The 26960-nt window shown below is 41.1% G+C and overlaps 1 protein-coding gene across 1 annotated transcript in view; it reads left to right on the top strand.

Moving 5' to 3' along the window:
- Positions 1–26960, top strand: part of ush2a (Usher syndrome 2A (autosomal recessive, mild)) — a 239018-nt gene that overhangs the window by 202054 nt on the left and 10004 nt on the right. Inside the window, 13 exon segments of the mRNA XM_038701698.1 lie at positions 1429–1590; positions 2257–2419; positions 4926–5143; positions 5234–5370; positions 19611–19692; positions 19799–19944; positions 20343–20684; positions 20841–20945; positions 20947–21197; positions 21346–21715; positions 22025–22306; positions 22440–22609; positions 24105–24435. Of these exon segments, the coding sequence (XP_038557626.1) occupies positions 1429–1590; positions 2257–2419; positions 4926–5143; positions 5234–5370; positions 19611–19692; positions 19799–19944; positions 20343–20684; positions 20841–20945; positions 20947–21197; positions 21346–21715; positions 22025–22306; positions 22440–22609; positions 24105–24435 (2759 nt within the window).

Here is a 26960-nt window from a genome sequence, read left to right as displayed (position 1 = left end):
ACGTTTACTCTAGAATCATTCCTCCGTCATCGTGTTTGTGTCTATCTTTGTGTGAGTGCTTATGTGTGTGGGAGAGCACTTTGTATGTGTGTGTGCGTTTTGTTGTATGTAAGTGTACATGGGTGCATTTGTAATTGTGGGCATTGTGTGTGAAATAGAAGATAGCAAAACAGCTGATTGGTTGTAAATAATAGAACTTAAATACCACATTGATGATTAAACCTCTATGGCTAAGCTACCTACTGATGAAAGAGAGATGCATCTTGGCCCCTTTGTGTGTATGCTTACACATAAATATCCACAGTGTGTGAACTGTGTGGAAGTGTGTTAATGCAGCCAAAGTGTGCTCACAGCACCATGTGCTAGAGTCAAAGGTGGATTTGTGGGTGTGTGTGGGTGTGTGTGTGTATGTAGGTGCAAGTGTGCATATGTGAGTTGGGGGGTGAATAATTGAAGTCTTTCATTTGTCTGGTAATCAGTTCGTTCTCGAGATATCCAGAGTTCATGAATGTTGAATAACCCATCACAATACAGTTGGCCTGAATTATGGAAAAACCTCCGGTGAGAATATTAACAAAGTCTAGGTGCGTGTGTGTGTGTGTGTGTGGGTGTGGGTGTGGGTGTTTCTGTATGTGTACATTTGTGTGTATTCGTCTAGTTGTGCGACCACAGTGTCAGGATTGTGAAGGCAAGATCAGTCATCAGCTATAAGACAACAATATGGCCATTTATATAAGTATACTGAAATCATATACTGTACGATGGTTACTTACATTTATTCACATCTAACGTTTCTTTAAATACAGACAACTACTTTAAATGATGAATACAAACATTTGTTCTTAACTATATTCTATATACAATAAAATTCTGTCATTTTAAAGTTACCTAAAGTGACCATGTTCCAAAATTTTCCAGCAGTTTGCTTCCTTCACTGTGCCCATAAATAATGAATTAAAACTGTTATTTTGCCTAATAAAATAGGAGAAGAGACTGACTCATTTAACTGCCTTTTTGTAGTACTTATAGCGTGCATGGTACTACAGCCTATTATATTTAGGCTAAATGGTCTTTTTTGCAATTTGAAGCAGACAATGACCTTCAAATGTTACAATTCTTTGCCCCTGTTTTTAAAAAATGCTCTTTTGGGTACTAAGAACCACATGTAGGTAATTAAAGTGTGAAGTTCTTCACTTATCTTTAGCTGTGGTGGCAATAGAGAAGAAATACATTGTCTGCCAGTCCTGTTTAATGATTTAAGATTACAAGCACACGTTTTTATAAATACTGCTTTTATGATCAGCTTGGTATGTCCATCTGGATTGATTCATTATGCTTTTTTGTTTCAGTTTCAAATGCAATCCAGCAAAAAACATAACTAACTACTAAAGCTAATGATATTCTGTGTGTCTCTTTCCATTTTCACAGCTCAGCTCACCAGCAGCCAACCTGTAAACTACAACATCCTGTTAAATCCAGGAAGTGACAGAGCCATAATCCATAATCATGCTGGACAAGACTTGCACCTCACTGTGACGGGTCTAGAGCCATTCACCACCTATTACATCAGAGTGCAGGCCTGTCAAATTGGTAAATATCTGATTACATTAATCTCAGTTTGAAAGATTTACTATCCTTAATAAAATAATCAGTTGTGCGCTGTAAAAAACATAAATAAATAAAAGCCTCATACACTGTTAAACTGAGGACATGAATGAGCCCTGCAGAGAGAAACTTCTGTACATAGCATCACTATTTTGGTTGACATGTAACTCTGTAACAGGCTGTGCTTCTTAACAAGCTCTATAATCATGAACATTGTCATCTGCAAATCTGACCACTGAAATGTTCATGCAGTGCACTGAAACATGTAACCGGTGTCTCCTTTATGTAAAACAATGTTGGTAAAGCACACTAGATTTATTCTCTGTGGACTTTAAAGATAGACGAATAAATTAAAATCCTGAGTATGCTAAAGACACCTTGTTAGATGCATCTGATCATTTTCATCAACTGCATCACGTTATGTGAGAAGACCTATGATGCAGTCTGCGTCCAACCAGTCATTAAACAAAGATGTTTAACAATAGCTAAATGTCTTTTCCCACTGGCATATTAACCTGCTTTAGCTTTAAGATATATAATTGATTGATTTGATTTAATTGACTTGGTAATGTAAAATAAACAAATGCACTGAAGACATGTTCCTGTAAATGTGGGTTTTGTGACAAATTGCTTCTGTTTTGCCCCTTGGAGAGGGGTGTGGAGTAGGAGAGGGAGCATATGTTCGGACTTTGGAGACCGCCCCAGAAGGTCTGCCACTCCCCACAGTAAAGGCAGCTGGAGCCAATGTCCTGGAGATCCACTGGTCACCCCCCGAAAAACCCAATGGGCTCATCACATCCTACCACATATACAGGTAACATACGCATACAAACAAACACATATACACTATACTGTATACATACTGTACATACAAACAAAAATGAAAATGTACATTGCATGAGCAGTACATTGAGACATATAACCAGTGCCTGCTTTATTATGTATACTTGTATGTATACTATGTATACTGGAAGGCCCCCTTTTTCCTCTGGAATTTTTAGCAGTATGGAAATAACAAGGTGCTGGAAACACTAATCACACAGGCCTTGATAATTTTACTGAGGGCACATTCCTCCTTATACCAAAAAAGAATGGGTTGACATCTCAGGAGCGAACAGACAAATTTTGCTACACAGTTTGTCTTCCAAAGTTACCCTTAACACTATTTCATCAACACTTTCTAACCTGCCCGCCTATATGGTTATATTATGGCAACTACTGTATAACTGCTTGGTTGAAGTAAGGGCCAGACTGCGTTCATGGTTAAAAGCAACCAACACTGGTGGTTGTAGGAGACAGTATCAAAATCACCCACTTTGCACACCCAACCAACCACTCTGACCTCCATTTTTGCAGTGATTATGACAATGATGCATCATGGTTGTCATCTTTTTAGGTGACAGTGTCAAGTTTTGAGGTACTAAATGCCTTTGGCATTCTGTATTATATCCCTTTTAAGTGTCCATCTGAATCATCTGAGTTACCATAATGTTATTTCAAACAGACAAAGTTAATTTATGTGTGTTTTTTGGCACAAAACTTTGACTGTTACATGAGCTTTTCCAAACAAAATCTTAGTTTAGGCCACATTTTTTCAACTCTTCTATTGGTGCTCATGTGCCTGAGATGTACAGTACTTGTATACTTGTATACATAAATGATGTACTCATATATTCATATATTTTATCCCAGCTTTTAGCTTTGCATACCTCTGAAATAAAAGAAGCATCCATTTCAAATGAACATATGTGTTTTATTTATATGCGACTCGCTGTCTGGAGGAGCAATCTTTTTTTTGGTAATAATGAAGTACAGACAAGCAGACATTTTCACATTATTGCCTACTTACACAAACCAACGTATTCACGCGCTCACATTATCTACTCAGTCTATCACTACAACACTAATGAACCAGAAGTAACACACATACATCACATATTGTACACACACTCTGTCCATACACATAATAAACATATTTACCTTTTCATACAGAAAAGTATAGAAGTTTTGGTGACATGTCGTCAGGCAAATGTTTGTTTACCAATCTACATACTTTGTGCGTGTGTATGTGCAGCTGTGCGTGAGTATTAATGCATGCTGAAGGTCGTGGTCTGCTTGTTGACCAAAGAGTGTGTGATCTGTATGCAGGGTCAGACCAGACTAAGCCCTTTAAGTCCTCAGGAAACACACATTAGCATAGCACTTCACACACACAAACACACACACACTGACACACCTGGCATGATCAGACTCAGGCAGACAGGGACTTGGATAAAATAGGAAAATCTCTCTCTTTCGCTCGCTCACACTCACCTGAAATCCTATGTAATCACAGACGAAGAGGCTTACCAAGACATCAGGTTGCTTGCATCAGCCAGTGACTTACACATGATGTTTAGGACGTGATGTTGCATGTTTTATTTCAGTTCCATACAAACTAAAGGGTCGTCCACACCAAGAATGATAACTATAACAATAACTGTAAATATATAGTTTCAAAATGTTAAAAATCATGTTAAAAATGTTTCTTACTCAAGTGGATGGTTGAGTCCACACCACAACTGTAACGACAAACAATATTATTGTGATCACTTTCAGAGCAATTTTATGAATGATAAAACATTGACAGACCAAACCTGAGATATACTGAAAAACAGTCTTTATCCTTTTGTTGCTTTTTTTGGTTCTCTGCACAATTTACAAGAGTAACTGGTGATCAATATCTAATAAGTTGCAGACTCAGCTTGAGCATGCAGCATGTGCATGAGACCACTGATCATTCAGCATTGTGGATGTTCACATTGTTTTTGTTATAGTTATAGTTTATGTTATTAGTTATTTTCAGTACACTAAAATATAGTAAAACACATTTAGATAACACACTTGAGAATATATTTTTATTTGTTTGGAGCATAATTCAAGAGTATTTTGAATATATTGTAATTCATTGCAGGTGCAAACAGATACATAAAGTATCCTTTGGAAATATTGTACTGTTTTAGTAACCAAAGGTTCCTAAAGTACATGAAAAATAATACAGCAAGTAATGTAACTAACGTTTGGTCGGTTGTGGGTTAGCAAACTGTCGCTACAGTTGCTGCTGCAACGCTAACATGCAGAGAGGACAAGACAGTCACAGCCAGCACACCAGCTCCAGACAGCAATATTCACAGCTAACATCACAACAATAGCATGTCTTGGCAAACTATAAATTTAGCTGAATGTGTTGAATAGTGTTGTGTGGCTCAGTCCGAGACATTTTGTTTATTTGTGCTATAAATGATGATGATTGGCTGATCCAAATATTTATTCTATTATAGGCGTCCAGTAGGAACAGAGGAGGAGCTGTTGGTTTTCATCTGGTCCAGTGGGCCTCTTGAATTTTTTGATGCAAGCCCCGCCCTGCGACCCTTCAACTACCTTCAGTATAGGGTTCGTGCCCACAACTCCAAAGGCTCAGTTCTGAGCCAGTGGGCTTTAGGTCAGACTTTACAGGCAAAACCACAAGATATGGCCCCTCCCACTGTCACACCCACCGGTGAGTTCTCACAGTCACATGTCAACTGGTATAAAATGTTATTTTGTGTTGAAACACTGACAGTCCAACACGCTGTGTGCACTTTGACAGGTGCATATTCAGCCCATCTGAAATGGAGTGAACCGGGACAGCCCAACGGTCTCATTTCCCATTATAGACTGGTTTACAAGAAGCACCAACAAGACCCAACGCTCAACTCAACTACTGTTACTGCTCTCACTGTGGAGGTAAATGCCCACATACACATGGATGCACACGCAGTGAAAACTGGATGACAGGAGCATGCATGCATTTATGTGTGAGGAGAGTCTCCTTCTTGATAACATTTCTGCCGCTATGTGTTGTATCCAATATCATTTGGGTAAAGCTCCACACAGCTATAAAGGAGACTAAGTACTGGTAGGATTACTCACATATGCAAAAACTTGTGAACGCAAACTATGCAAACATGCTTATAAATGCATAATACATTTATAAAATTCCCAAGCATTAACAAATAGATAAAAAGTATTGACATATATGATATACAGTATATTCTGTGTATATGTGTGTGTGTGTGTGTGTGTGTGTGTCTATTGTCATTTGTGATGCATGTGAAGAAATTTGGACTCTACCTGTGGTGCTGGTGCCATCTGTTTGCCAGTGAGGGGCCTGAGGACACACACACACACACACACACACACACACACACATACTCACTGCCTGGCCTGCTATTCTCAGGGGCCCTTCCCACAATTCTGTGCCATTCATGATTCTCCAACACATGAAATATCTGTAAGGAAGTCCCTTTAAACCAAAGGCGCACACACGGACTCAGACACGAAGATTACATGCACACTTATACTACTGATAACGGCTATCATCTACTCTAAATATGAGTTGGCAGGATAAGTTCACCCAAAGCTGCGGGGATATTCACAGTGGCTAGCATCCTCTCTGCAAACGTGTGTGTGTGTGTGTGTGTGTGTGTGTGTGTGTGTGTGTGTGCGTGTGTGTGCGTGTGTGTGTGCGTGTGTGTGTGTGTATATTAATATCTGAAGCTCATTCTTTTATGATTCTACTTGCATGCAGTAAATATCCATTTATAAAAAGGAGAAAGAAGAAACAAAAGCATGAACAAACAAGATAAGTAGAGATTTGTAGATGATATGGATGAAAAAAGGAGGAGGAGGAAAACGAGGAATAGAGATTATCACATCAAAATGCACACATTTAGAGAAAAGAAATGGGCAAAAGACAGAGACAGAGTCAAAGAGCAACACAGTTCATAGAGATTAGAAAAGAAAAAACGAGAAAAAATGAGACTGAGAGAGGGAGTGTGTATGTGAGAGAAAGAGAGAAAGAAGTGGGTGGGGGGGTGATAATTGAAGGAATAAGAGGGGCGAGACAGAGTGATAGATAGGGGAAGGAAGAAGGAGAGGAGGTAGAAGTATAGATCTATATTCTGTCCATACTAGTGGCCTCTTCTCCCTCCGTGACCTTTGGCTTGTCACTCATAATTAATACAAGATGTAAATGGAGACCTTTCACCTTCTCATTGATATGGAACACTCTGTTTGTGTGTGTGCGTATGTGAGTTTGTGTAGAGGCTCATTGACATGGCATAGACTTATTTTGGTGGCGGTCATTTGTCATGCGGTTGCCTTCACAACATGCGCTCCGTTGTTTAGGAATAGACAAGGAAAGTGAAAAAAGTTCTGAGCAAACTTGAACAGAAGAGGTTATATGGGATTCTGTACCATTTGTGTCTTGACTTTGTGCTAGTTTGCAATATTGGATAAATGTTTAACACTTTCAATGCAAATTAATTGGTGGTTTAAGAGATAACAAGCAATCAGTCAAAAGAGTGACTATTATCTAGGATGCTGGAAAATGGACTTAGGGATAGGGATAGGGATAAACCATTTTTTTCTAAGCCATCACATTATTATTATTATTACTATTATTTATTTGGGTCAGTGCAAAACTTCCGGGTTCTTTTCCAGTCAGAAAATCTGTTTCAGTTTATAAAAATGCAAATTGTTTAAAATCCAGGTCAACAACATATTGTAATGTGAATTCCAAACATATTGCATGTAACACTGGACTCAAGGAGACTCATCTGTGATGTGGTACTGAATCTGTGTAAACGTAACAGTCAATAGTACGTCATACAGTTCACATCATTTGTCTAGACAGATATGGGCGATTTAAAATAAACAACTAATATTGATTATACATAAACATAAAAAAGTTAAAAGAGAGGGTGGGTGGAGTTTGTTTTAATGCTAACAGATTAATCATTCCTTAAAATGACTGAAATCACTAAGGGTTCAAATGTTATGATTTGTTAATAGGAAGTCCTATAGTATATTTTCAGTTTGTCGTAGAATATGGATTGTAAACCAGAGGCACATCTTTGTGTTTTCAGAAGCCCTTAAGGAGAAATTGCAGGAAGTGACATTAAGTCTTCAACTTTAGCTCTATATTTTTTTATTTTCTCTTGTATGCTTCATCCTCACTTCTTCATCATTGCTTAGTTAATTTTTTCTGACCGTAATGTTCACTGATCCGCCCATTCTTTGCTGCACAAAATTTCTTAGTTTGTGGATGCATTGTTTGTGTGTGTGTGTCTATGTGTCTATGTCCATTTGGTATGTGTGTGTTTGTGTGTGTATTGATCTCAGGCTGGGCTGGGAACCCTGCTCTGTGCCAGCTTGGCTGATTAATGGGGTCGTCATGGCAATCGGACGGAATGAGGGTACGAAGCGCAGGCGGCCTGCCTCACTAGACCCCTGTGCACCGCCTGGCGCACACAATCTCACACACACACACACAAATTCACTCTCCATGCTTTACACCTTTCTGACAGACATGTTAGTCACTCAAACAACCCTGTCAAGTTGCCTTTATTGCATCATGGGCTCCCTTACTTCTCTTTTGCTTTATATTTATCCATTATATTTTGTCCTCTCTCTTCTTCTCTTAATTTTCTTCCTGATGGTGTTCACTCTTTATTCTTTTTCTCATTCCATCCCTCCATCCAGATCTTTTTTTTAAATTTTACACATGAAAATGAACTGTTTGTATTTCCCATCTCTGGAAAACTCATTGACTTTCTAACTACATACGTTAGTTTTGCTCTCAACAAATTCTAGCCAAGGGCTTCATTGGGCCAACCCCCCCACTCCCACGTTCAGTTTTTCTCTTTTCTTCTATCTTTCTTTTTCCACATATTTTACTACCTTCCACATTTTTCTGCTCTGTCCCTAATTTTCTTCCTCCTCGGTCCCTCCCTTCTATGGTCTCTGTCCTGTTTTCCTCTGCATCCACCCTCATTCCACTACATCTCTTTCCACTGCACCCTTCATTTCCCCAGCTCTTCTTTTCTATCTGCCTTCCACCTTTAACCCTTCTCTACACCTCCTCAATCCGCTATCTCTTCCCTCTTTGCACCTCCTTTCCCTCCTCCAGTCACTCCTCTCTCCTCCCTTGCATCTGTCACTGATCGTTTCTCCCTCTATCCACATTTTAAATTCTCCTGCCTCCTGTGTTTCCCTGCCTACCACCTCCCTCTTTCTCCTCCTTTACTTTTCTGTCCTTTCCTCCCTCCCTTGGCTCTTCCAGATGTTACACTGTGGCCCTTGGGATCACTGGTGAAGTTAGACCACGTGCATACATATGTGTGTGTGTTAATCTATGTGGATACATATGTCTGAATATGATTGCACGTGTGCCTGTGTGCATGCATAACATTTTTTTGTTTTGTGTATGTTCAACAATTTGTGTGTGTGTGTGTGTGTGTGTGTGTGTGTGTGTGTGTGTGAGTGAGTGTGCATGTGTGCTGTATTAATACATCCCATTGATCAGAGCAGGACCCCTGACAGTCATCATCCCTGAGAACCATCTGGCCGACGCCTGACGCTCCCTCACCCAAACACAAGCTGACACCCTATTAATCTGCTACCGCCATGCATACATGCGTGTGTGTGTGTGCGTGCTTGTGTTTTAGTGTGTGTGAATGAAAGAATGAGTGAAAGTGTGTGGAAGAGACAGTGTGCAATGTGTAGAGTATGCATTAACATTTTTGCCATGTCCATGTTTCTATGTACGTGTATGCGTGTATGTGTGTGTGTGCGTGCGTGCATGTGTGCGTGCATGCACGCGCACGCACTCCAACCCTGAACCTTGCACACACATATGAATGTGTACACACACCACTCTGCCATCCGCCAACAACAGCCGGCGCTGAAGGGAGCTGAAGGGTGCTTGGAAATTAAGGTTATTACACAAATTGAGCCATATGGTCTAAATATTTCAGAGCTGAAATTTACTAGGCAATAAAAATGGCCCCTACCTCGGTAATGGTGTAAATTACAGCTTAACCACCAGCGCTAATGATGTCCTTCTGTACACCCCGTAACCAACCGTACATGAAGGACACATTGTTTAAAAAATACCCCTGGAAAAGGGAGAGTGGGAGAGAGAGGAAAGGGGATGAAGGGATGGGGATAGAGGGGGAAGAATGAAGTAAAAGGGGTATAAGGGAAGAGGAGAGTGAGGAAAGAAGAGAGAGAAAGAGACAATGAGATGGAGCGAAAGAAAGAGTGATTAATTCCAAGAACGTAGAAAGAGAGAGAGCTAGCAGCATGTTTACAATCTGTTAGTTTACCATTAAGAGCCCGTCAGAGAGTGTGGGACAGTGAGGGCCAGCCGGCGAACTGTGTCTCAAAGCCGACATGAGGTTTCAGTGTATGTGTGTGTCACCTACACAGAATGTGTGTATTTAGGCATGCGTAGTAAGGAGACATATATAAGTATGGACACGTTATCAGAATATGTGGTGTGTACTTGAATGGTCTGCAGCTGTGTTGAATGATTAGATAGGGACAAACAAGTAATAGTGTTAAACACATGGTGTGAACATATTGTATGAATACAGATACATAGTTTACGACTTGTGTCAACATGTCATACTGTATGTTGGAAAGTGTTTCTGACTGACACATGAGTTTGCTTAGATATGCATAATACAGATGTGACCAAAGAGGATACAATTTAACCTACTCATATGTAAGGCAAAAAAGTCAGCATCACAGAAGGGACTGAGAATAGCTCAGCAGGCAGGTGTCCTGTTTCACATGCAAGCGAGCTAACATTACTAAAGTTCTGAAGTACAAAAGAGCATCATAATGTTGAAAATTAAAGTTAGGTCTGCTTTCACTCAAAGTGGCTGGAAACCCCATTCTATGACAAGTATTGATTACTCACTGGCAAAATGTATCTCTTAGCTTAGCTTTGCTTAGCAGAAAGACTAGAAGCAGGCGTAAACAGCTAGCCTGGCTCTGACCAGAAGTAACTAAATCTACCTACCAGCACCTCTAAGTTACACTAATGCAGTATAAATTGAGAGTTATGTATGTTATTATGGTTCTGTGAATTCTGAATGTGCCGCCAGAGGCAGTGCTTAACACTGCATGTTATCTGTCTTGCGCACACGCAGGTCTAGTATTCAGTATCAACAAAGTCACATGTGACTTGGGATGACACAGCATAGTTTATATAAGTTTATATACAGTCATCCAGAATTCACTGAACTGTAGTTACATGCGTAACACTTTGTCTGCCCAAAGTTGTTTACTTGTTGTTAATTTGTTTTGTAATTAACTTTTTTGTGCTTCTACCGGGCAATGGCTCTTTGCGACCCAGTTTTGGTCCATTTTCTGCACAGCTTCATACCACACAGAGAGCATTTCAGAATCAGAGCATTCTGCCTGACTGATTTTGCTGACTTTTTTAGATTTTGTTGGTTTGGTCTTCTTCTGGTAAGCGCTACAACGTGTCTGATGGAATCACAAGCATTGTCTAGAATGGCCACAATGAGCTCCGGCAACCCCTCCTGCTCCAGAGGCTCAAAAGCAGGGCTTCCAGTACCAGATGCAGGGTTTCAGTTATCAGTGGAAATGGTGGAAGGGCAGAGAGGAGGTGATCTGGCCACGGGTTTGCCAGAGCATCCTGTTCCAGTGGAATGTTCTGAACAGGTCCACCTCTGATGCCATATTTGTGCCATATTGCCTCTACAACCTCCGGCTGCAACACAAGGAGGCATCTGCTGGACACCCTGATTCTCTTAATCTGTTCAATCTTGGATCTAAATGGATGCCACTAATCCAAACTTGTAAGGGACGTAAATATAGGAGACCCAATGTCACTGATGTCCACAGCCTGAGGAAGGCTGTACTTCTCTGAAAGGAGAAGCTGGAGTATGGCCTCAACTTGCCGTGGAGTTTGGAAGGCTAGCATTTGGCAGGAGTCCAGGGTGAATCCAATGACCTTCACCCTTTGGCTGGGTATCGGACAACTTTTGAGTAATTGACGGTAAGTCCTAACCGTGTCACATGACATAGAAGGGCAGCAGTATCTTGCTCGGCCTGCTCCTGGGGCTGGAGCACAAATCAGCCAGTGGTCCAAATATGGGAGGATCTGCATACTGTTGGATTGCATCAGGGCCAGCGCTGCCTGTCTGCACCTCATGAAGACCTGTGCGCTAGGGAAAGACAAAATGAGAACACCTTGAACTTATAGGCTATACCTTTGAATGCAAAACACAATTACTCCTTGTGATGCAACACTACTGGGATGTGAAAATATGCGTCCTTCAAATCAACGTGAACCTACCATACTGCTGGCAAGTCTTGTTCGCCTGGATCCCCACCCCAAAGCCTGCTATGCTGCTGGGCGAAACAGCTCCCTCGCAACTACAAGGAGAGTGTGGAGGGCCCTCCGGCCTGGCTCCAAAAGTGGGGATTGGACAAGCCATACCTTGCAGCAAGCCAAGGTAAGCGTTGCCATTAGCCCGCCATGTTCTCTGGTCATTACATTGCTAATACTGTTTGCAGGAAGCCCTTGTAGACAGATATACCTTTTGCCCAAACAAACAGTTTGGGCAAAAGCACTCAATAGTAACAGATCAGGGTGAGTTTCTTTTTTAAACTCAAATCAAAATAAGAACTCCCTCTCTGAAAAATCTAAGTAAGTTTTACCCATAAATGAAGCCAATTACTGGGGAGCCGTCGCTCTTTATCAAAACTAAGGAGGAAATATTGGAAGTTGACATGCGAAAGAACCTTAAATTACTAGTAAGTACCGCAATGTCTACCTCTAGCGTGAAACAATAGAGCAACAAGTAGGGTTTAAAGAAGCCCGAAAACAGGCTCCCCTGTCAAAAGGGCAAATTATTTTAATTTAGGACAACACTTACCTCGCTAGCCTAGCTCTAGAACTGGCAATACACCCGCTAGCCTCTCCGCAACTCGTGCTGAGAGTGCCAGCGAAAACACCGATCTGACAGCTGGGAGTTAAGACAGTAGCCATGATTGTTTAATCACAGTCCTTGGAGGACAAAGCCGTAGCTCCAACCATGTGGTTGCAGGGCTTCTAGCGAAAGTAAGACAGCTCTTTTCTTCTTCTTTTCCTTCTATTCAAACTGCATTTGCAGATTAACTGCAAGAAGAATCAAGAGACATTTTTCATGACGATATGGGCTTATATATGTTAAGCCCTGCATCATCCCAGGTCACATGTGACTTTTGTTAAATTAAATACACGAGAAAAAAACCTGATGAAGCAGTTAGTGAAGGAATGACAAAGCGTGTAGCCATTATCTAAACAAAATGATGTAATCTAAAATAAACATTGTTAGCAAATTTTCCAACAATATTGACACGTGGTCAACATATTCGTAATTTTTTAATGTTCACCAAAAAGCTCTGTTGTATTGGCCGCTTGTATTTGCTTGTGTTTTTTCTATATATTTACAGCACATCTCCGTAATTCACCAAGTGTTGAAGATGTTGTCTTTTTGTATGTTTCATCTGTACACGATACCTTTAAGGTAATGACCAAAATAACCCAGCACCAAGTAGTATTGAAACGTCTCCAGTCAAACAAGCACTGCATGCAATCCTTTTTGTGACCAGATCGGGAAGAAATGACTGTTTGTATGGTTTTGCTGTCACTGTTGCAAGTTTATTACCACAAGCTTGGCTTTCCATTGGTTTCATCTTCTGATATCATTTAACTACTTTGTGCATTTTAATTGCAATTCACATCACTTGTCACCAATTGATTACTGCGTTCCATTATATCAGTTCAGCGCTTTTGTGGCGCAGCAGCACATCAGCTGATTTTACTCACAGAGCCTCCAGCTGCTTATATCAGATGTAGTCGGTGTGATCGGCTGGATGTGCTGGCTTTCTTTTTCCTTTGCTTGCTTCTGTAGTTTAGTAAGTAGTTTTTTTGGAGGAGCTTTGGGACTCATGACAAAAAGGCAAAAGCACTCGCAGATATCTTTCAATTCAGTTCTTCAAGATTTATTGATCCAAAGTTAAAGTTATTCTCCGTGGTTGAATTTCAGCAAACGTATCAATAACTTAACTTATATTATTTTTTCACAACTCACAGTGGTCACTAAGTTATTCTTCTCTCATTCAAATACAAAAAAAATGACCAAGCTGTCATCCTCTGACCTAATTAGGATGAGAAGGGATCTGGTACAATTATTTCTATTTAACAGTTATTTCAAACGCAAAAAAGAACAGAAAAAAGATCACCTTGCTTGTCCATAAGAACAATAACAATAGTAATACCAGTCAATTATTGTGGCTTCAACTGTTGGCATTTTACGCAAGGTATTAAATTAAGTACTCTAAGGGTACTGGTTTGGTACTGGTATCGTACATTTTTAAACGATACCCAGTCCTAGTCATGGCTATAGAAATGTCTTAATCCTCAAGAGGATATACTATAATTGAAAGCTAGGAAACTAACAAATCAGGTGACATTATGGATTTCACCAGTTTTAGCCAGGTTAAATATGTAACTAAAATAAATTAATCTGTTGTGACATGGAAACAGGTTTAGGCAACAGCTTCACTCCTTCACTTGTTGCTTTGAACCCTCTCTTACTTTCTGTTCAGTTATCCTCTTTGAGTTGGCTATTCACCAAAGAGCCAGTGGTCATGGAGGGTGGTCAAAGAAATAGGAATGACAAGGCTTTGCCCTTGCTCCCAGTGACACCTTTTAACAAATGAGGGAGACAAAGGAGTGGAGGCAAGAGAGAAATGCAGAGTTAAGTGCACAGAGGCTGAGGAGAGAGGCATGAGGAGGTTGAGAGGGGAGGGGGACACAGGTGAAGAGAGGAAGGAAGGATGAGAGGAGAGAATAAGGAGACTCAGATGCAGAGTTCATTAGACCCTCGCCCTATCAGACCCCTTTGTTAGTGGTCTTCAGCTCTGATTGGAGGGCTCTCAGTATTCTGCATAAACAGCCAAATAATCAGGGCGCAACAGTGCCTCTTCTCCTCACTGCAATCTTTCCCCCAATCTCCTCCAACTATCGTTCCATACTGCTCAGTCCTCCCTCCATTGCTATATTTCCATCTGGGTTTTCTCTACCTCTGTTACAAATTACAGTATTTATGTTATTCTCATCCACCATCTTTGCCCACATCCATTCCCTCTTCTGCTGTCTCCCTCTCACTCTTTCAAGTGATTTTTTTAAGTGATTTTATATTCTGCTATGTCCTTTTCCTCCTTCTTTCTTCATGCTCCCTCTCTGTATCTTTTTCTGTCTCAGTAATGATAGGTTGTGTGTTATTGTGTGTCTGTCTGTGAGGAGGCCACACCATTCAGTGTAGTGCTCTCCACTTGTCCTAATGGGTGTTTAGCACTGCAACTGGGATATGATGGTCATCACTTTAGAGGAATGCTGAGTGTGAGTGCTTATAAGAGAAACAAGAAAAAAAGGACTTCAGTATATTTATGACAACTGAATCCATTTAACTCTGGAGGAAAGCGTGTGTGTGTGTGTGTGTGTGTGTGTGTGTGTGTGTGTGTGTGTGTGTGTGTGTGTGTGTGGGTGTGTTTAGTCTCATCTAAAATACAGTACTCCAATTGGCCTACAGTATAAGGATTAAACTTAAATTCACTGCCCCAAAAGTGACTTCAGTTCAGCTTAGTTTAACTGTAGTTTTGTTCCTCATCTCTACCCACCCAAAGAAGAAATAATGCAAATATAGAGGAAAAGGATTTTTATATCACAACAGCTTTTGTGTTCACATGGCGTTTTTTGGCGTTTTTTTTGTGTGTGTGTGTGTTTTTTACAGCCCTTGAGTTTTTCTTTTTTTTTTTATTTAATTTGTTTTACCAACTAGTCATTAATTGAATCCAGCAGCCTTGGTAAATAATACATTTGTAATAATGTTTTGTATTGAATTGCTCTGCCAAATGAAATAATGCTTAGATCAGATGTCTTCCTCATTTCAATTTTTGTTCAGATATCTGTGTACCATCCCTCACTCGCCAGAATTTGTCCACTGGTCTTTAGCCACACACACACACACACACACAAACACATACATACATACACACACACACACACACACACACACACACACTCATTTACACACCAAATATGCTGTTCCTGGGGTCTACAACCGCCAAAGCCAATCATGGCTGTCGGTGTGAAGTGAGCATGCCTGTTCCAGACCCCTGCAGTCCCTCTCTATGTCTGTGCTGGCCACGGACAAAACACATGCCTAATGGCACACTATGTGTGTCTGTGGGTGTGTTTCTGTGTATGTGTGTGTACGTGTCGCACGAACGTCTGTATGTGTCAGGGTTTGTCTAACGCACACTGACTAGCAGGGACACCCACGCAGGGCATTTGCAAACAGGCACAGGGCAATTGTTCCAGGAGCACTGAATTAGGCATGCACTCATAAATACGTACACACACGCACGCACACACACAAACTTGGCTTGAGAGCTTGGCATGGGGCGCGAGAGAGCAGCATGTGGTTCACTGGCTCACCTCAGAAACCTCCGAAAACAATTACCGCTCTCAAAGTGCTGGTCAGGGCACAGCTTGTACTAATAGACTGGACTAAAGAATTGAATTGAATTGAGCTCAATTGAACTGAGTTGAGTTGAAATGTATTGAATCATATCTGATCATTGCATGTTTTACCATACACTCAAAGAACTAAGACACATAAGAAAAGGTGAAACAGCATGGTGCTTTATTATCTCTCCAGGACTTAATATGACAGAGCAGAGCGGCCAGAGAAGGCTTGTGGAGAGAAACACCCCTAAGGCAGACCAGTTGGACCCCATTCACCTATCATTAGGCATGGTTCTTTCATGTATGTTCTTAGGCACTTACTTTACTTTTACCTGTGTGTGTGTGTGTGTGTGTGTGTGTGTGTGTGTGTGTGTGTGTGTGTGTGTGTGTGTGTGTGTGGGGAGAGGGGGGTGGGGGGCAACATGTGGAGCCATATGCTAATGGTGGTCTGTCTCTGTCTCTCTGCGGGGCCCAGTACTGGGGCCTTTGTGAGATAATCAGCATAATTCTTTTGACAAATACACATGGTTATTCTTAATTAGTATCACACACTGTCCCCCCGGCCACACCATGCCTCTCCACCTGAATATCACACACACTCAGCTGTGCTCTCGGACACACGGGTACAAAACAAGATGCATGCAGATGTGGGCTTGTTAGCATACATGCAAATGCACACAAATAAACACCCGATACCGATATATTTACAGAAGGTTCAAGAAGCACACATGCACACTGGCTCTTTTAAATAGGCTACACATGCAGAAACACACACACTGTCACACACACCAAAGAGAAGAAAGTAATAAAAGATTGAATAGACTGGTTCCTTGCCCTCAATGCTAAGTTGTGTTGAACCATGTAAGATCTCAGGGTTCTTTAATGTATAAATTAGCAAGACCTCTTCCTGTCTCTCCTCTTCTTTCCCTATCATTGTCTCCTTTTCTCTTCCTCTGTCTTGTTTACACTTTCTTTCGTTTACATCTGGGCAAATCTCTCTTGCCCCCCCCCCCCCCCCCACCCCCCTTCTCTTTCTTCTGACTTCCTGCTCCCTCTCTGTTCTTTTGCATTTGGCATTATTAACTAGTGACTTTGATCATCCCCACACACGTGCACATGCACACTGAATTTAGCTTGACGAGAACACTGCTCTCACATCTTACATTGTAGCTTTTCATGTGGTCTTCATAGGTTGGCTTTTTTTAAAAAATTGGCTTAACTGAAACATAACCATTTATCAGAAGCAGTTTTTCCAAATACAGACTTGGACAATCAGTAAAGCTATGATGTTGCTAATGCTATAGCAAAAATTTAAAAAAAATTAAAATCCTACTGTACATTTGAACACGACCTAAACTTTACTGTGGGATCATAAACACCCATTGTTTAAGTGCAATAAACTGTAGCTCTAAATAGCTCTAAATATTTGATCTTACACACATTAAGGTCAGATGCTATATACTACACATAAAGGACTATACAAATGTAATACATGACAGAAATTCAATTCCAACTGTGTGGTATTCAGTATTTTCTATACTCCAGTTTGTTTACCTTCAGCAGAGATTAGTGAATATTAAATTTACCTTAACTCTGTTAGTCATTTCATTATTTTTCTGGCAGTTTTGTGAATATTTGACTACATATTCCTTAATATGTGTGTTATAAGATACTGTGGAAGTGTTTGCGTGTGTGTCTCCACATGAGTATGTATGACAGAGGAATAGTTATTAAGGGAGCTGTTAATGTAATGTAATAGTAGTGTGTTTTAGTGTTACACCATTTGATTACTGCTTGAGTGCACGCACACACACGCAGTTAGCAGGCTGAGGTGGCGAATTTCATAGTGCTTGATTGTTGAGTATTTGTGTGTGTGTGTGTGTGTGTGAGAGAGAGAGAGCACTTAATGTGGTGTGTTTCAGTGATAAAGTGTTTGAATGTATTGCCATCTAGAGGCGTGTAGCTGAGTCTCCATGCTCCTATAAAAGCTGCCAGCACCAGATGCTACTATTGACAATGTGCATATGTTAACCGCTTTATAGGCCACATGCCTCACATATTTCACTGCCTTTTAAGGTAGAGAGATCTCTCATTCTCGCTCACTTAATCTGTCTCTCCCCTTTGCCACATCTATCTTTTTTCTCTCTCCCGCTTTAGCTTTCTTCCATCTTTTTTTTTACCCATTCACTCAATCTCTTTCTGTCTTCCTCTTTGTCACACACCCCCTCCTTTATTTGTCTCCCTTTTTTTATTTCTTTCATCAGTTGTTCACTCACCTCCTACTTATTTCTATCCCTCTTTACTAATTCTCTGTCCTACATCGGCTTACTTCATTTCATTCCGATCTCTTTTTTCTTTCTGCCTATATTTCTCACTCCCACTGCCCCTTTCTATCTCTCTCCACCGTCTTTCTCTTTGCGTCCCTCCCTCTCTCTACTGAGAAGTGCTGTGATTTGCAGGAGGATTTAGCTTGTGTCTAGGTGTCTAGGGGCTTATTAATCCTATTTTACTGTGGATGAAAAACACGTTGGCTCCCAGACATGAAAACTGTGAATACATGCATTCTGGTTGTTGTTCAGACAGTTCATCCTTGGTGCCACGCTACGGTGATTTGTCAGGGTTTTCATTTGATTCAGTTTGAATTGGAGGCTTTTTGATCCTCTTGCCACTCCATTGAAGTGGGTTACCAGTTAATCTCTTTACATATGCTTGTTTGTGTGAAACCAAACAGTCCTGAACAGACAAATATTTTTACTGCAGACTCAACACATGAAAAATATATAGCCTCATATGTTTCACATTCACGCAAATATGTTCACACACACACACACACACACACAGAAACATCACTCTCATAGCTGCTTTAAAACTCACAGTCATAAACAAACAAACAAGCAATGCTACATCCTGAAGCCAAGTGCTCCCTGACTACCATGTCATTGCACGCCAGGGCCTTTTGAAACAACAGTGTGTCTCTTATCAATTAGTAAATGGCGTTCCCGCTGTATCACACACACATACACACTGCCCCTGTGTCTGCCAGGGTGTTGGGCTGGGTCCCACTGCCTAAAGCTACTGGCAGGCTCACTCTGCCTGTATCTCTGTGTGTTTGTGTGTGTGTGATATGAAAGGGTGCATGTGTGACATAAACACTCAATCTGGAAGCTTTGGATTCACCCATAAGGGACGGCCGTCTGCCTGCCAGTCTCTCTCTGTCTCTGCCACTTCTCTGGTGTCTACTTACTTTACCACGGCAGCGCCTGTATGTTGAAATGTTGATATCACAAGTCCCAAGTCATGTCATCTTAGCTTGCCATTGTTTCAGTGTTCGTTTTCATTCCCCATTTTAATGAGTAATGCACTGTTTTTTATTCATGCAGGATTTATTTGTGTCGTCTCTTGTTATGGCATGCTTCCATCTCCACCCTTTTTTATTCTCCTTTTAACTCTGTTTCTCTACTATATATCCTCCTCCCTGCTTCCTCTATTTCCTCTCATTCTCCCTCTTTCTCCATTTTTCCTTTATTTTTTTTATTGTAATTCCATTTCTCCATATATCATACCCTGGTCTCTCTTTCCCTCTCAGGGTTCAGTCCTAGAAGCAACAGTCTATGGTCTTGAACCGTACAGTCAGTATAGTCTACGAGTGGAAGCTGTGAACGAGGCTGGTAGGTTTATTATGATCAGTAGCTCATTCAAAATATCAGGGATACATCATATCAGCACCAACCATTGAACCACTTTATTGAGTCTAGACGTTTTGTAACCCTCCAGGGAGTGTATCCAGTCCATGGGTAGGTATTAGGACCCTGGAGGCTTTTCCGGCTGGCCTGGTTAACATCACGTTGGAGCAGAGAGAGCAGGGCAGGGCGTTACTGCTGAGCTGGGATCAGCCAAGTGCTCCACATGGAATCATCACGGTACATACAATACACGCAACAAAAACACACAACTCATATATACATACAGCATTGAGCGAATTAATTGGGGCATGGTGCTCCTCAGATAAAATCAAACAGTAACAGCAGATACATAACAATAATATACATAGACACACAGAGGAAAGCCCACACGCACACTCTCAAATTACCAACTTACAACTTTACCATGCAACTCAGCAGCTCCATCACTGATATTCTGATACACACAACACGCACAGAAATAGGCCTGCAGTCAGTGCAGTCAAGCATATACACATTACCGTGTCTTCGTCCCTCCTCTGTTCCAATTATGTTCTACTTTAACCCACCTACAATAATTCTCCTCTTCCTTGATACTTTTCTTTCCTCTTCCACCCTCCCCGTCTCCTCCTTTCCAGATGTATAACCTGTACAGTGAGGGGAACCTGGAATTCAGCGGACTATCACGCAGCTTCCTGTTTCGTCGTTTGGAGCCATGGACCATGTATTCTTTGACTCTTGAAGCTTGTAACTCCGCAGGCTGCACACGCAACCCACCTCAGCACGTCACCACAGCAGCAGCTCCACCTGCTTCCCAGGCCCCTCCCATGCCTCTCTTTGTTGGCCCAGACCGTGTATCACTTACCTGGGGCCCTCCCTCCCAGCCCAACGGGCCAATTGGAGAATATTTCTTACTTGGGCGAAGTCTGGAAGAAGTAGGGAAGGGAAGAAGTAATGAAGAGGGTGTTGAAAGGGAAAAGGTAGGTGAAACTATATACAGAGCTCTGAAGATACGGGCGGTAATTCCTAAGTTCATGGGCTATCTGACCATTTGCCATTTAACCTAATAGAATACCCAGGTGCCACCAATACTGTACAACTTATTAAGTTCAATCATCCATAAATCTGTCCAACAGGTGCTGTTCAGAGAATCATCCCCACATCATGCTGACACTTTCTCATACACTGTGACTGGTCTGCGTCCCTGGACACAGTACGAGTTCAGTGTTCGTACTCACAACCCCCGCTGGACACACCCGCAGCCCCTGGATAACTGTGACAACCAGACAGGCCCCACCTCGTGGTCTAGCTGCCCCAACAGTGAGAAACCGCCACCCCGGTGAGGTGTTGGTGTCCTGGACTCCTCCTTTGGAGCCCAACGGGGTACTTCAGTCCTACAGGATTCAGAAAAACAATGTCAGTTTCTCATTTAGTTTTGACCCTACTGTCCTCAGCTACACAGATGAAGACGTCCTGCCATTTTCAACATATAGGTATTGTTTCCACAACATTTCTCTGTCTCAAATGAACTAATCTGAAAATGTCCTTGTGAGGATTATATATAAATAAACAGTATAAATATAATTAATCATTTTAATGGCGAAGGTAAAACGTTTTATTCCGTTCTGTTTTTTTCTACAGCTACTCAATCATAGCCTGCACGTCTGAGGGATGCATCACCAGCCCTCATACAAACATCACAACTCTAGAGGCTCCACCTGCCACAGTGGAAGCTCCCACAGTGGACAGCATCACATCCAATAGTATAAAAATTTCCTGGAGTAAACCCCTGACACAGAATGGAGAGGTGACTGAATATGTGTTGGAATTAAACAACGAGGAAGCTTATCGTGGAGGACACTTAAATACAGTGTTGTCAGATCTGCTCCCCCACACGTCATATCAGCTGGTGCTTTTAGCTTGTACCAGCGGTGGGTGCACTACCAGCACTACAGTGTCCACTGTAACTGAGGAGGCTCCTCCCACTGGCCTGCCTGCCCCGACTCTTAAGGTGTGTTTTTATTTATTTTGACTTCCAGTGAAACCCCTGTTATTAGGTGTGCACGACCTACATATGTAGATATGTTGACCACTCATCCAAGAGAAGTTCAGTTCAATAGAGCACAAATTTGCAAAAATATGCATAACCAACAGTGATCATTCATAATCAGCAGAATAATTGTGTGATATACATTGTATACATCTTTTTAACTATAATTTGATGATTATTATTATTATTTGGGTGAGTTTTGTTGAGTTTTACATTTTGTTATACTATTTGGAGCTCTGTTTGATGTGATTTTTGACTTTTCCTTTGAAGGTCACTGGCTCAGAGTCAGTGGAGGTTAGCTGGAGGCCACCTGAGCACCCTAATGGCATCATCACAGGGTATGAACTCCGCAGAGATAGTGAAGTTATCTATGTTGGCACTGAGACCCATTACCACGACTTCACACTATTGCCAAGCGTGGAATACAGCTACATTGTCAGGGCCAACAACAGCAAAGGGGCAGTGAGCAGCGCGGCAGCCACAGCAAAGACTCACCCGTCAGCTCCTTCTGGTGTCAGTCTTCCCACACTGACGCCTCTGGGACCAAGCCATGTGAGGCATTCATCTGTGCAGACCGTATAAATAACAGCTGAATCATGACATGAGTAATGCTGAGGTTTACCTTCCTGCAATCTTTAAATTGTTGCTTCAATGTTTTTGTGCTGTATGTTGTTTGGCTTTCCAGGTGAGAGTAGAGTGGCGTCCTCCAGCTCGTCCTAATGGAGACATTGTGAGTTACACTGTGTATCAAAGAGATCCAGTCCAGCTCAGCATCACCAGCACTGTGTTCACTGCAGAGGATAGTGACTTCTCTGACCGGCACACGACTCTGCATGGTCTGGCTGCTTACCACAGGTCAGTCAAAGCAGATCTCCACCACAGTTAACTTTGGGACTGACGTTTGCAGCAAAATATCTTTGTTTATGGATGTACTTTGCAGTACATGTCTCGGTAGGAAGAATATAGAGCTTTTTGTTTGTTTGTTTGTTTTGGATCAAGGTCAAAGATAAGATTTTACATTTTCATATACCTGCATCGCCTAAAATGGTAAAAAATAAATAAATAAAAAAAAAAAGAAGCTTAACAACACAGTTTCCTATTTCCCTATGTAATAAATACTATAATGAAGGAAAAATGGGGAGGAATAAGAATGGGCGATAAAGAAGGGAACAGAGTGCCATCTCTTGGTAACAAAAAAATACACTCCTTACCAGCACATACCTCATTCTCATTTCATTATTTAATAACTTTACTTTTCTTAAAAACTATCAGATAACATAATAGATGGTGTCATTTAACACATCTTTTAAAATGGTTTTAAAAGGGCAGACAAAGTGAAGGTAAGTGGAATCAAAATGTAATCTATGGTTTTATGTATTTGTATCAGAAGTATGACACATAAAAAAAAAGAGAAAAAAAAAGAAGTATGACACATTTAACCATTGGAGCAAATAAAAATGACATTTCAAGGCAAGACGTAGAGATAAACGGATAGAAATAAAGGAAAAAGAGAGTCAACCTTGTAGCAGTGGTCATGTATCTATCATGCTCTCTCAGAAAAAGGCAACAGTTTAGACCAAAGTGTGTGTGTATGTCTATGTGTGTGAGGATGCATATGCAGTATGTGTACATGTCAGTGTGCTTGAATGTGTCTGTGTATGTGTGAGTGTGGTGTATGCGGCGATAAGATTCTGATAATAAAAGCTCATCAGCCTTATCGTCTGAAGATCGCTCCCCCTCTCTCTGATGACCTTCTCTCCATTCAGCTCATCTCCATCACCTTCTCTCTCTTTTTCTCCCCCTCACTTCTCCTTGATTCATTTCTTTCTCCAAAAAGAAAAACACCAGTGCTTCCAAATTAGTTACCTTGTAATGTTGGTTGTAGTCTGGTATGGCTCAATTGACATTTGGTTGAGACAAACAGAATTTCAAATATGCTGTAAATTTCGTGATTTTTGACTGGATGACTACTCCACTTGCTGGTCTGGCCTTTGATTGTTCGAAACTGGGGATTTCATGCTGGACCTTCTGAAACTCCTTTACTGTCCACCTAAATCAATTTCTGAATGAATCTGACACAAGAAATAGTTTTTATGTGGATTATTGTGTACATATAGCACCTAGTTTAAATGCTGCTGACAAACTTTTTAGTAAAGTATTTGGCTTATTGTCAGTTGATGTTTTTCAGATTTAAGTCTTATGCAAGCCTTATTCACTGTACATTAGTGTTTTTGTTGCCAAACATGTTTGAAGTATTTAAGTTAAATTTATTTTCACACAATTGTCTATGTTATACACAAACATCACTGATTACTACGTTTAAAATATGTGCCTGAATGTGTGTGCATAGGTATGAAGTGAGGTTGGAGGCTTGCACAGCACTGGGCTGCTCCTCCAGTGACTGGTCTTCTGTACTCACTCTGGAGGCTCCCCCTGCTGGGCAAACAGCGCCACTGTTAGACCTCCAGCCTGACTCGCACAGCAGCCTACAGACCACTTTTCTACTCACCTGGTCGCCTCCATCTCAGCCAAATGGTAGAGTCCTTCATTATGAGGTGTACCGCAGACTGGACCATACCACTGATACCCAGAGAAGTGATGCAGCAACACTTGTCTACAGGAATATCTCTACTACTTGCAAAGATGAAGCACTCCAGCCATATACTGTATACCAGTATCAGGTACAATGCTCTGTGCATTTATATATGTGTGCTTGAGTAGAAAAGCAGAATTACAGTAAATACTGGTTAGTTCTGATAAAATTCACCTGACTAAACTAATATTTATCCAAATCTGAGAGGAAATGGAAACCAATCCTTCTGAAGTCACTAAAATCAGAGTAGCTCTGGATTTTGAACAGGATTTTATGATGCATCCTTGTATTATTTGAATTAGAAAGAATAAAACAAAAGTGCTGGGGAGCCACAGAGTTTGAGCAGGTTAGCATTTGTTTTGAACAAGTTGAAAATTTTGCAGAATATTTATTTTGAAATACAAATGTATTTTTTGAGAAACAATTACAGAAATCCTAAATCTGCAGAATTGGGGTAAGAGAAATAATTGAAGAACAATTCATACTAAAGTGCAAATAGATTCTGCATATACAGAAATATGGTAACTAAGCTGTAGACTGTATTAGTTCTTAAGTCAGAAGTGTTTACTTCTTCTTGCCCTCTGCATTGGACATGGAAGCAGAATTAAATGTTTTATTGTGATCTGTGAACCTCATTTGAAGATGAGATCTGATGTGACTGACAAGATGTAGCCTGTTTTCACAATGAAATGTTTCCCAAACTCCAGTCACGCACACAAATACACACACAGACACACAGATCACGCATACACATCAACTGATATAGTCAGCCATGCACCCCAACACACACAGATTTAAACACACACGCTAGCACACAAACCAAGTAATCAGACAGGTGTTAAATGGTGGGGTCCATATTCATGCTGTTGTGCATTGGTACGCTAATTGACAGGCTAGCCCTTTGGAAGCAACAATAACATTAGCATTCCTGCCTGTCAGACACACGAGCCGAGGCCAGAGAACCTGTGTAATTGATTGAGTTTGCCTGATTGTGGTGCCGTTTTTATTTACGAGGGTCCTAATTTATGACAGGAGGAGGGAGGGAGGGAGGAGCTTTGGGAGATGACGGGCGGGCAACAGAGCCATTAATCACTGGGCCCTCAGAGCGCCCCACTTCCTGATTACCAGCCAGCCAATCGAATTAACTGTTAGCCCCCTTGGTAACAGAAAGACCTTTTAATGGTGACCGCTACACGTCCCCTGAGGATTTGTCAGTGGGGGACTGAGGTACGTGGACAAGGTGGTGATATTTGTGTGATGTCCATGAACACATGTAAGCAGTAGTACTCTGTGTTTGTGTGTGCATGGAAACATCTGTGAGTGTGTGTGTGTGTGTGTGTGTGTGTGTGTGTGTGTGTCAGAGACAAAGAAGCGAAGAAACGGTATTGACTTTTGGATTTTCATAGAAAGTTATTCATCAGGTCTACCTCTATCTACCAGTCAGTCAGTCCACCCTCTTACCTACCTACTTGTCTGTCCTTCTATCTGTTTATCTGCCTGGCTTTTTATTTAGCTGTTAATCTGTCTGTGTACCTATCTGGCTCTCATCCTCTCTCTCTGTGTTTAAGGCGTACACAAGGACAATAAGTCAGTTCAGTTTAGCACACCACAGTGCAGAGAGAGAAATCATATTAGGCTAATTACACTGGGTCATAAGCTCCTATTGACAGCTTTATGCTTGGTTTTAATTACTGCCCACTTTCACACAACTTAGCCCCTTCACCCCAAGTAGATGCACCCGCCAAGTAGCTCTGTTGGCCTATCAGAGCGCTCAAATGGGGTCCGCAGTCCAACCGTCCAATAAAAAGGCTCAAATACTGTCTAGTAGTTTCCTGAAGTCGTTTGTTGCCATGGCGGCTCGTTCGCTGCCATGGCAGCTAACAGTGTATATTTTTATTTTGTGTCTAATAAGCCAAATCACAGGCCAATAGGAGAAGAGAGGACAGGATTGGAGAGAGAGCAGTAAAAAGTCTGTAGATGATATAAGGACCAAGAGATGAGTTCTACCTTTTAGCACTGGATCAAGGGCAAGGTGATCTGGACTGACTTTAGTCTTGAACTTTTTCTCTCTGTTCTGTCTATGTGGCACAAACTTTTTAATCAAGCCCAAAGCCTTGCGTCACATTGAAGCTTTAAGTGTGTTGCTACTAGGGGAAGAACATAGTTGTTGCTGGGTAGAAATATTTTATTGCTGCAGTTATAATTCTATATGATGGCAGAAGCTGATTTAACTGAAACTCTTTTGAGCAACAAGTCACGTCACAGTTCCTGTGTAGAAACTACATATTTAGTTGAAAACATTTTCTTTCACCTTATGCTTTTTCTTCAGGCTATTTAACTAGACAATTTGTATCCTTGTGTAAAGGCTCTGTTCCAGTAATATGGTGCCGCAAGTGATTACAATAACAGCAATAGTTTATCGATCATAACTTAACAATAAAAGGTTCAATTAAGACACAATTACAGTAGAACTGATTGCTAAAATACAGACACATACAGAAAAACTCAGAGGTCAGAATCACCTCCTCTGTTTATGTAATGCCTATAGTATTTACATTTCTTCAACAGTTCTGACATCATTATGATGTAAGTATGCCAGATTTAGTCAATAAC

Source organism: Micropterus salmoides, unplaced genomic scaffold, assembly GCF_014851395.1.
Source record: "Micropterus salmoides isolate LMB-PRFRI ecotype aquatic unplaced genomic scaffold, ASM1485139v1 Ms_hic_scaffold_6, whole genome shotgun sequence".
Classification (NCBI taxonomy): domain Eukaryota; kingdom Metazoa; phylum Chordata; class Actinopteri; order Centrarchiformes; family Centrarchidae; genus Micropterus; species Micropterus salmoides.
This window is presented reverse-complemented; position numbering and strand designations above follow the sequence as displayed.